General features: G+C 36.2%; 2 protein-coding genes across 4 annotated transcripts in view; both read right to left on the reverse strand.

Annotated features, from left to right (window-relative positions):
- The window catches only part of LOC137623143 (rabphilin-3A-like), a 984,642-nt gene that overhangs the window by 715,897 nt on the left and 256,245 nt on the right, over window positions 1–12,500 (reverse strand). The gene's annotated exons all lie outside the window — the stretch shown is intronic.
- On the reverse strand, window positions 9,122–10,360 carry LOC137614858 (uncharacterized). Its single transcript, XM_068344518.1, has one exon. It carries the CDS (start codon window positions 10,358–10,360, stop codon window positions 9,122–9,124), a length of 1,239 nt encoding a protein of 412 aa, XP_068200619.1.

The following is a 12,500-nucleotide window of genomic DNA, read 5'->3' on the forward strand; positions in this document are numbered from 1 at the left end:
GCTCTCACACCGTAATCGTGATTCCAAGTAAAAATAGAATGGAAGATTTTTCCTTTCTTTAAAATTAAGTTGTCCTAAATATTAACATAGTCTGGGGTACATCAACTCCTAATACAAGTCTTCAAAAATTTGATTTGCTTTCTTCTTTAATATCATAACTCTTTTATCTCATTCTTTCAATCGTGATTCCAAGAAAATATAGTACACAAGATTTTTTCTTTCTTTAAAAGTTAGTTTTCCTAAATATTTACATAGTCTTGCGTACATAAACTAATAAATATTTTCAAAAACTTAATTTTCTTTCTTCTTTAATATCATAACTCTTTTATCTCATTCTTTATATCGTGATTTCAAGAAAATATAAAAAATATTCCAAGATTTTTTCTTTCTTAAAAAGTAAGTCTTCCTAAATATTTACATAGTCTGGGGTACACCAACTCTTAATGAATGTCTTCAAAAATGTAATTTTCTTTCTTTTTTAATGTTAAAACTCTTTTATCTCATTCCATAAATTAATTTAATACTCCTCGTGGAAGAATTTATCACAAGGATGCTAAGTTATACATAAAAATAATCAAAAGAAAGAAAAGAGAATGGAAAAACGGCCAGACTTTTTCTTGATAATGGTGGAACAAGATAAAAGAGTTTGTAAGATGACAGTTCAAAGGTGAATGTAATCCTGTTAATAAATGCAAGGATGTTAAAAGTAAATTCGAATAACCGGTGACATAGGCTACACAGTCCTCCGGTGTGAAAGTCCGCCAGACTATAAGTCCTAGGGATGATAGTCCTAGGACTTTAAACTCTAGGGATCATAGTCCGCCGGACTATGAAAACCTAGGGATAGATGTCCGTTAGCTGGGGATCACAGTCCGACCCGGACTATTATACCTGGGGCCCTTGTCCATCGTCACCCTCGGATGAATAACTACAGACTAAGTTCTGTGATATTGTTTCACACTGCCGAGCAAAGTAGTCCGTAGTTATGTTTGTTTGTTACTTTTAACTACACCTCTCTCCAGTGTAGCCATTACGTCATAATGATGTCACAGCTCTCGGCCAATAAATTGTAAATGGAACCGATCGAGCCTGCGTAAGAAAGTGAGTTAAAGGGCTCATCAAGATTAAACATTGCCACAGAAGACGGTACCTCGAATTACTGGAATCCCCCGGATTTACAGAATCCTCAGGTAAATACTGGAATACCCTTGAAAATTACCAAAATCCCCTACAATATCACTGCAAATCCTTAGAAATCGATAAATAACATGTGTTTTTATTAAAATACATTATTTTTATGTTTTTAGCATTTATATTTTTTATATATTTGCAGGTAGAACCTTGGCTAGGGGTTGTGACCTGGGAAGGTTTGTGACCTGGCAAGCCCCGGCTAGGGGTTGTGACCTGGGAAGGTTTGTGACATGGGAAGGGGGTCCGGGGGCTTTCCCCGGCAGGGGTTTAGACCTGGGAACTACTAGGTTAGGTTAGGTTAGGTTAGGTGGGTTTCTTAGGTTCTGTACCCTTTTATATATTGTGTAAAGGGTATAAAGAAAAATGCTTTAAAATACACATTTTATTTAATTAATTTACTAAAAAATAATGTAAATTAATAAAAAAACATATCATTTATCGAAGTAAATATAGTCCCCAGTTCTTAAGACCCTACATATAGAATACGGGGCAGAGATGAAAGTCCTATCTGGACTACCATCCCTAGTGCACATAGTCCGTAGGACTATGAGCGCCAGGGATCAGGATCCGTGATCCCTGGCAGACTATATTTACTTTCACACCGGGTTAGTATGAGAGTTCTGTGATTGCTTGTATGTATGGGTAACTCTTTAACCCTGGATAGGTACGGTCCTCGGACACCCCTTTAAGGGTATACTCGGACGCGAACGACCCCGACGCCAAAAAAAATTCTTGAAAAATCAGTTTTTGCAGTAACCTCCTTTTTTCTTTTGCCAAAAATAACTTCAATGAATGCTTAAAACAACTGTATAGATAAATACTACTCATCTGCAGAAAAACTATTTATTATAAATATTTTAAAAAATTAAGTAGAAAAAAAAAAAGACCTGACATAAAAATTCATAAAAAAAAAGTTTATACATATATACACAAATCCTTTTAGGAATTGATTCTTGAATGTTTAGGACACATCTTGATGTATTTTGGATGAAGTCAGACCCATGGAGGTGAAGATCTGAAATGAGAAAAAAAGGGTAACTTTTTTTGGCCAAAAAAAATTTGTCCAAATTTCATGAATTTTTTTGGGTACCCAAATGAAATAGGAAGTGGCTAATTTTTTTAGGGAATAAACATATGTTATCCTAAAATAGAAATATGTAAAAAAATCTTCATTATTTTGTAAATTACATTTATATCAGGGGCCATATCTAAAGGTAATTTTTTGAGTACTTAGAAATTCCGTAAAAAAATACATATATTTAATATATAATATGATATTTATGCAGGTAAAAATATACCAAAATATCACAAATTCTATAGGGAACAAGAATATATATAGATAGGGCAGCTTACGCTTCGGATATGTCCACAAAATGGCCGCCAACCACACTGACTCAGACTCCCTAATCTGCCACTTGAAATGTAGGAAGGGTATGTCAATTTCAAGGTGTTATTTACTAATCTAATTATTATTGGATATGCATAAAAATTGTATGGTGGGTTGCTGGATAATTGTCGATTATTTTACGAATATAAAATTAAAATTCTGACCCAAAAAAATTTTTTTGAAGGGAAATAAAATCGAAAAAAAAAATGTAAAACAATATTTTAGCTAAAAAAATTTGATGATATTCAATCAAAAAAAAAGTAAACAAAATTTTCCGACAAATAAACATCTAGAGGAATCATTACTCTGTGATAGTTCCTTAGTACGTAGTAATTTTGAAAGAATTGGGAAAAAACGAAAAAATGGCAATCACCGGAAAATCGAACACATACCTATATATACGCCATATCTGGCTAAAAAAAAGATAGGCATGGGTAGCCAGATCATCTAGAAACACTTTCCAACACTATAAAAATATAAGTTTTGCGACACTACTTGCCAATTCCTTACGGTAACATGACTAAGCAAAAAAATGCAAAACAAATAAAAACGGGCACTCGAGGAAAAATGGCTAACATTCTAATATACGGCATTTCAGAAAAAAAAAATTCAGCCACGTGCTAGTCAAACCATCAAGGCACATTTTCCGACAAATAAACATCTAAATGAATAATTACTCTGTGATAGTTCCTTAGTACGTAGTAATTTTGAAAGAAATGGGAAAAAACGAAAAAATGGCAATCACAGGAAAATCGAACACATACCTATATATACGCCATATCTGGCTAAAAAAAGAAGATAGGCATGGGTAGCCAGATCATCTAGAAACACTTTCCAACACTATAAAATTATAAGTTTTGCGACACTACTTGCCAATTCCTTACGGTAACATGACTAAGCAAAAAAATGCAAAACAAATAAAAAGGGGCACTCGTGGAAAAATGGCCATTCTAATATACGGCATTTCAGAAAAAAAAAATTTCAGCCACGTGCTAGGCAAACCATCAAGGCACATTTTCCGACAAATAAACATATAAATGAAATATTACTCTGTGATAGTTCCTTAGTACGTAGTAATTTTGAAAGAAATGGGAAAAAACGAAAAAATGGCAATCACAGGAAAATCGAACACATACTTATATATACGCCATATCTGGCTAAAAAAAAAAATAGGCATGGGTAGCCAGATCATCTAAAAACACTTTCCAACACTATAAAAATATAAGTTTTGCGACACTACTTGCCAATTCCTTACGGTAACATGACTAAGCAAAAAAATGCAAAACAAATAATAAGGGGCACTCGCGGAAAAATGCCCAACATTCTAATATACGGCATCTCAGATAAAAAAAAAGACATGCACGTGTTAGCCCAACCATCAAGGCACACTTTCTAACACATAAACATGAAAAAAAAATCAATAATATACGGCAATTCCTTACTACGTAGTAAATTTTTACAAATATTGAAAAAAAACAGAAATTGGCAACCGCAGTTAAATACCCAATATACCAATAACTACGTCGTATCTGACAAAAACAAAATCACGCATGGGTAGCCAGATCATCTAGACACACTTTCCAACACTAAAAAAGCAAAAGTTTTACGACACTATTTCGCAATATCTTACGGAAAAATGACTTGGCAAAAAAATGAAAAAAAAGGAAAAAGGGACACTCGCGGTAAAATGCCCGACATTCTAATATACGACATCTCAGATAAAAAAAAAGACATGCACGTGTTAGCCCAACCATCAAGGCACACTTTCTAACACATAAACATGAAAAAAAAATGAATAATATACGGCAATTCCTTACTACGTAGTAATTTTTACAAATATTGAAAAAAAAACAGAAATGGGTAACCGCAGTTAAATACCCAATATACCAATAACTACGTCGTATCTGACAAAAACAAAGTCATGCATGGGTAGCCAGATCATCTAGACACACTTTCCAACACTAAACAAGCAAAAGTTTTACGACACTATTTCGCAATATCTTACGGAAAAATGACTTGGCAAAAAAATGAAAAAAAATGAAAAAGGGGCACTCGGGGTAAAATGGTCCTCGTGGTGATGAACGACATTTTAACTAAAAAAAAAAACATGCACATGGTAGCCAAACAATCCACCAAGACTTTCCACAACTGATAACCTATACAAGTTGCACCATTCTACGACAATTTCATAATACGTAATAACTTTGATAATTATGCAAACTACCCTAGAAGGGTAAACTCGGACGCGAACGACCCCGACGCGTCTCAGAAATCGGGGAAGGAGTACAGCTACAGCAATGCACATCTGGACACTACTAGAGCGTGTAGGGGAGACACCTCCTGCAGGTCGATCACCCACAAATTCAGTCACGGGGGTGAGTCACGTGAGAAAAACCTGTTTTTTTTTGACGCTCGGGGTCGCAAACGACCCACCGTACCTATCCAGGGTTAAGAAGGATTATGTCATGCATTGGGAGGCTTATGAAAAGGTGGGGATCAAAATACAGACCAAATGAGGCATATTATTATTACTATTAATTATCATTATCATTATCATTATTATTATTATTATTATTATTATATTATTATTATTATTATTATTATTATTATTATTTGTGTGTGTGTGTTCCCTAGAGAAAGAGAGGTTAGGGAATCTACATAAGCACTAAAAGTGTATTCCAATGTAAAATTTTCCGAGGAAGATAATACAAGTGGTCCTGATTTTCTGAGTGTCCCCCTAACGGAGCTATGGGGGCAAAATTCCCACCCCCTTAAAATTTCAGATATAGGTCTATCCAATTCTACATTCAAACTGAAAGTGTATTCTTATTTTATATTTTAACAGGAAGTCAATGGAAGTGGTCCAAAATCTCTAAGTACCACATTAAGGGAGCTATGATTGGAAGAAACCCATCCACTTTAAACCTCAAATACATAAGATTCTATGTAAAATCTAAAAATCTAAAAGCGTGTTATGTAAAGATTTTCTGAGAAAGACAATGCAGGTGGTATGAAATCTTCAAGTGCCCCTTAAGAGAACTATGGGGGCCGGGCAGAACCCTCACCATCTTAAAAATTCACACAGAAGGAACATTAATACCGGCAGAATGACAGCTACGCGTGAAGACGACGACCAAAGCAATTCTGGCCTTGAAAATAAAAAAAGAATTGCAGCACTAAGAAATCAGAAAAACTAAATAAAAGAATGGAATAACTCGCCTAACAAACAGACATTGATTGCTCAGTAAAACCAACGAACACAGGAAGAAGAAAATGGTAACGCGTGCATAAGTTAGAGCACAACCATTTAATGCAGAACAATGGCGTCATGGTACTTTCACCTATGACCCAAGATAACGGTATGAAACAGAAGTAAATATCATCTCCACCTTAATATAAGAAATCTTTCGCCTTCACAGTTGCAGTTTCCACAAATGGAATATTGGGCGGTAAGAGTATCTAGGAGTTAAAAGACATGTGGTTCAGAACGAGTCATCACAAAGATAACTTACAAGTATCGACCAGTAGCATTTCCTGACATTACTTACTTTTTAATCCTATACCCGGGCATCGCCAGGTATCTCTGCTTGTAAACTATAAAGAGAGATTTATGTTAGCTTATTCAACATAAAATCATAGTGATGGTGGAAAATAGAAAGAGGACACTGAATTGACAGGAAATTAAATCTTATATACAAAAAAAAAAGGTTCCCATCGAAAGCACAACAGCTAATAAAAGTTGACGGATTTGTTCAAGCTAAAATAATGAATAACAACTAACGCGAGTAAACCAGCAGTATTAAAATCACATGAACTAATAATATATGTTTTGTCACTAAGCTGGAAGAAGGATAAGAAAAAAAATTTTAAAAATTCGACTGGCGCTTTCGTATTGTCATACCTGATCAGGTCCAATTGCACTTAAAGAGGTATGACATTACGAAAACGCTAGTCCAAGAATTTCGTTTTTTTTTTTTTTCTGATCCTTCTTCAAACTTATTGACAAATATATACATCGCATGCTTTAGCGATAGACCGTCAATAATAATGCATGAGAATATAATCGTAGTGTAACATTTCACGGAACCAAAATATTCATACTAAAGAGTTTAGATGGTTGAAATGTATATTTTAGATAAAAATAAATGAAAAAAATAAACTTGAATAATCTCATCTATGTAATGAAGAGAATGTTACAGGCTATACACACACACACACACACACATATATATATATATATATATATATATATATATGTGTGTATGTATATATATAGATATATATATATATATATATATATATATATATATATATATATATACATATATATATACATACATACATACGTAAGCAGATTATATATATGTATATATATATATATATATATATATATATATATATAAATATATATATATATATATATATATATATATATATATATATATAAATATGTATATATATATATATATATATATATATATATATCATATACATACATATGCGTCCCTCGGTTTGGGGGAGGTACAGTAGTCATACCCTAGTGAAAAGGGAGGTAGGGGTGTATCTGCATATCTATCTAAATATTTAGCCGTCCTTTTTGACGGGTCGCATACACTAACATATAAGAAAAACAACACAAATCCACAGAGCGACCGAAGGAGTTGGCTCCCTTAACTGAGATACTCGTCAAGATAAAAGAGAAACTGCGAGAGAGGAAGCTCACGTCTCCACTTCTCGTTTCTTACTTTGTCGAATTCGGTAATCCTGAAATTGCAGCAATTCAGTAATCCCTTTCCTTCTGTTGCTCAGCTTTGGTATTCTCTCCCTACTTCTATATTCACTGAAATCTATAATCCTCAGATTAAGCACTTCAATAACCTTTTATCCTTCTTACTCGTTTTTCAAGGATATATTAAATTCTCAATGTTTAACTGTTACGCTATTTATTCCTTTCTGTTTTATTTATCTTTAATTGTCAATTATTTATCAAGCCTACTCCAATCGGCATCAATGACCATTGATGTTATGATACCAGATAATCAGCAATCATTCATTCATCTCTAATCTAATAGCAGCTCCAATAATTTTTTCCTTTCTACTGCTCGACCTTGGAGTTCTCTTCTGGATTCTGTTTTCCTCAAATCATACAAACTCACATCCCTTAATAAGCAGGTACATGTTCTTTTCTTCATGGTTAAACCACGTGTAAAGCAGGTACGTGGTCTTTTCCTTGTGGTGAAACCACGTGTGAAGCAGGTACGTGGTCTTTTCCTTGTGGTTAAATCACGTGTAAAGCAGGTACGTGGTCTTTTCCTTGTGGTGAAACCACGTGTGAAGCAGGTACGTGGTCTTTTCCTTGTGGTTAAACCACGTGTAAAGCAGGTACGTGGTCTTTTCCTTGTGGTGAAACCACGTGTAAAGCAGGTACGTGGTCTTTTCCTTGTGGTTAAACCACGTGTAGAGCAGGTACGTGTTCTTTTCCTTGTGGTTAAACCACGTGTAGAGCAGGTACATGTTCTTTTCCTTGTGGTTAAACCACGCGTAAAGCAGGTACGTGGTCTTTTCCTTGTGGTTAAACCACGTGTAAAGCAGGTACGTGGTCTTTCCCTTGTGGTGAAACCACGTGTGAAGCAGGTACGTGGTCTTTTCCTTGTGGTTAAACCACGTGTAAAGCAGGTACGTGGTCTTTTCCTTGTGGTGAAACCACGTGTAAAGCAGGTACGTGGTCTTTTCCTTGTGGTTAAACCACGTGTAGAGCAGGTACGTGTTCTGTTCCTTGTGGTTAAAGCACGTGTAGAGCAGGTACATGTTCTTTTCCTTGTGGTTAAACCACGCGTAAAGCAGGTACGTGGTCTTTTCCTTGTGGTTAAACCACGTGTAGAGCAGGTACGTGGTCTTTTCCTTGTGGTTAAACCACGTGTAAAGCAGGTACATGTTCTTTTCCTTGTGGTTAAACCACGCGTAAAGCAGGTACGTGGTCTTTTCCTTGTGGTTAAACTACGTGTAGAGCAGGTACGTGTTCTTTTCCTTGTGGTTAAACCACGTGTAGAGCAGGTACATGTTCTTTTCCTTGTGGTTAAACCACGTGTAAAGCAGGTACGTGGTCTTTTCCTTGTGGTTGAACCACGTGTAATGCAGGTACGTGGTCTTTTTCTTGTGGTGAAACCACGTGTGAAGCAGGTACGTGGTCTTTTCCTTGTGGTGAAACCACGTGTAAAGCAGGTACGTGGTCTTTTCCTTGTGGTGAAACCACGTGTAATGCAGGTACATGGTCTTTTCCTTGTGGTTAAACCACGTGTAGAGCAGGTACGTGTTCTTTTCCTTGTGGTTAAATCACGTGTAGAGCAGGTACATGTTCTTTTCCTTGTGGTTAAACCACGCGTAAAGCAGGTACGTGGTCTTTTCCTTGTGGTTAAACCACGTGTAAAGCAGGTACGTGGTCTTTTCCTTGTGGTGAAACCACGTGTAAAGCAGGTACGTGGTCTTTTCCTTGTGGTTAAACCACGTGTAGAGCAGGTACGTGTTCTTTTCCTTGTGGTTAAATCACGTGTAGAGCAGGTACATGTTCTTTTCCTTGTGGTTAAACCACGTGTAAAGCAGGTACGTGGTCTTTTCCTTGTGGTGAAACCACGTGTGAAGCAGGTACGTGGTCTTTTCCTTGTGGTTAAACCACGTGTAATGCAGGTACGTGGTCTTTTCCTTGTGGTTAAACCACGTGTAAAGCAGGTACGTGGTCTTTTCCTTGTGGTGAAACCACGTGTGAAGCAGGTACGTGGTCTTTTCCTTGTGGTTAAACCACGTGTAATGCAGGTACGTGGTCTTTTCCTTGTGGTTAAACCACGTGTAAAGCAGGTACGTGGTCTTTTCCTTGTGGTGAAACCACGTGTGAAGCAGGTACGTGGTCTTTTCCTTGTGGTTAAACCACGTGTAAAGCAGGTACGTGGTCTTTTCCTTGTGGTGAAACCACGTGTAAAGCAGGTACGTGGTCTTTTCCTTGTGGTTAAACCACGTGTAGAGCAGGTACGTGTTCTTTTCCTTGTGGTTAAACCACGTGTAGAGCAGGTACATGTTCTTTTCCTTGTGGTTAAACCACGCGTAAAGCAGGTACGTGGTCTTTTCCTTGTGGTTAAACCACGTGTAAAGCAGGTACGTGGTCTTTTCCTTGTGGTGAAACCACGTGTGAAGCAGGTACGTGGTCTTTTCCTTGTGGTTAAACCACGTGTAAAGCAGGTACGTGGTCTTTTCCTTGTGGTGAAACCACGTGTAAAGCAGGTACGTGGTCTTTTCCTTGTGGTTAAACCACGTGTAGAGCAGGTACGTGTTCTTTTCCTTGTGGTTAAACCACGTGTAGAGCAGGTACATGTTCTTTTCCTTGTGGTTAAACCACGCGTAAAGCAGGTACGTGGTCTTTTCCTTGTGGTTAAACCACGTGTAATGCAGGTACGTGGTCTTTTCCCTGTGGTGAAACCACGTGTGAAGCAGGTACGTGGTCTTTTCCTTGTGGTTAAACCACGTGTAGAGCAGGTACATGTTCTTTTCCTTGTGGTTAAACCACGCGTAAAGCAGGTACGTGGTCTTTTCCTTGTGGTTAAACCACGTGTAAAGCAGGTACGTGGTCTTTCCCTTGTGGTGAAACCACGTGTGAAGCAGGTACGTGGTCTTTTCCTTGTGGTTAAACCACGTGTAGAGCAGGTACGTGGTCTTTTCCTTGTGGTTAAACCACGTGTAATGCAGGTACGTGGTCTTTTCCTTGTGGTTAAACCACGTGTAGAGCAGGTACATGTTCTTTTCCTTGTGGTTAAACCACCTGTAATTTCCTCTTTTTTCTCTTTTCTGTCTTGTTTTTGGCCTGGCCTAGAAAGGAGTATTACTCCATTAGTTTCAGAATATATCTGAGAGAGAGAGAGAGAGAGAGAGAGAGAGAGAGAGAGAGAGAGAGAGAGAGAGAGAGAGAGAGAGAGAGAGAGAGAGTGCCAAAATAATTAAAGTACCGTAACAACGAGTATTATAGAAAAATTAATCAGTCTCAGGTAGATTAATGGACCAAAGGTTTTTATCATTAAATTGATTAAATTCACTCTTTTCAATAAACGTCGAGTGTTGATAAATCATAACATTTTATGCCACTAATGATGTAAATTACCTCTCACAGGAAGTTAATTAACTGTTAAAGTTTCTTCCTTCTTTTCATTGAACAAAACACCTATTTGTCAAATAAAGGTACATAATTGATAATAATTAATTATATATTAGAATGATATTTTACCACGTAAATTGCATATCAAAACTACTGGGAAATTAAATCAACATTAATGAACTAATTTGTAAAAATTTAAAAATTAATAATTTACACTTTGATTTAACTCAAATTAGTAGGTAGTCTTCACATTTCAAAGTTTGTTATTAAAAGCCGTGTGGATGAATGTAAAATAAATATCTCTTTTTATGAATCAGCATTAAAAAATGAGTTTGTGGTGGCAAACTATCGAAAGCTTGAAATAGTGTCATTTTTTATTTTCAGAATTATATTAAAAGAGCAAACTTTATATGAACTTTTAAAAGATTTACAATCCAGGTTTCCCTTTTATAGAAGGATTTTTATAAAACATAGGGTTCTTTATTTATTTCCATTCTTAAAACATAAACTAAACTGCACCACTGCAAACACGTGACTGAACACCTTGTAAGGTTTCACCAATATACTAAAAAAATACAGTTTTCATTTGATGGTTTAAGAGAATATTAGTTTTAAAATTTCAGCAATCCACCAAAATTCAGTTTCCATATGATAATTTAAGGTAATTTTATACAGTGGTTTTATAATTTCAATAATTTACCAAAATTTGCATTTTTTTGATCCAGGGTTTGAAAGAAATTTCTATTCTTATGCTGCAAATACTAAAATAAGAATTAAAGAATAACTGAAAAAATTATATTTAAGTTTTGACAAACACGATCGAGTGGAAATTATTCAATTACTATTGTACGTGACTCGTCAAAAAATGACGGCTACTTTAGATAGATAGGCACAAATAGATTCAACCCTTCCCACTCTCCCCCTTCCTTAACTACCTCTCGGGATACGCCCTTTCATCAGGGCATGATTAGCGAATAGTCAATCGTTTGGCAATGCCCCTCAGCGTAACAGGAAAGATATATATATATATATATATATATATATATATATATATATATATATATATATATATATGTATATATATATATATATATATATATATATATTCAAAGGTAGTAGGTTGGCCAGGGCACCAGCCACCCGTTGAGATACTACCGCTGGAGAGTTATGGGGTCCGCTGACTGGCCAGACAGAACTAAATTGGATCCTTCTCTCTGGTTATGGTGCACTTTCCCTTTGCCTACACATACACCGAATAGTCTGGCATATTCTTTACAGATTCTCCTCTGTTCTCATACACGTGACAACACCGAGATTACCAAACATTTCTTCTTCATCTAATGCTGAGATCCTGAACAACTGTTGAGGAGCAACTGTCCTTGACCTACTTACAATCACACTTTTGAGTTTTGTTAGGATTCAACTTCATGCCCACTAATTTGCACCATGCTAGATCTCTGTTACGGAATTCAGCCACCCTAGATCTACTACATTCAGGAGATGGAATTGATGCCAAGTGAGTAGCATCATCTGCATATGCAACAAGCTTGTTTTCTAGGCCAAACCACATGTCATGTGTATATAGTATGAAAAGTAAGGAGCCAAGTACGCTACGCTACCCTAAGGGACACCATATTTCGCATTCCTAAACTCACCTTGGTGTCCATCAACGACAACTCTTTGCGATCTATTTCTTAAAAATTCAATATTGATGCTAAGAAAAGACCCACCCACTCCCAGCTGTTTGAGTTTGAGAACAAGGGCCTCATGGTTAACACGGTCAAA

The sequence above is a fragment of the Palaemon carinicauda genome, chromosome 2 (genome assembly GCF_036898095.1).
Source record: "Palaemon carinicauda isolate YSFRI2023 chromosome 2, ASM3689809v2, whole genome shotgun sequence".
NCBI lineage: Eukaryota > Metazoa > Arthropoda > Malacostraca > Decapoda > Palaemonidae > Palaemon > Palaemon carinicauda.

Coding starts and splice junctions, on each gene's coding strand:
- LOC137614858 (XM_068344518.1), bottom strand. CDS start 10,360: ATGTACCTGCTCTACACGTGGTTTAACCACAAGGAAAAGACCACGTAC.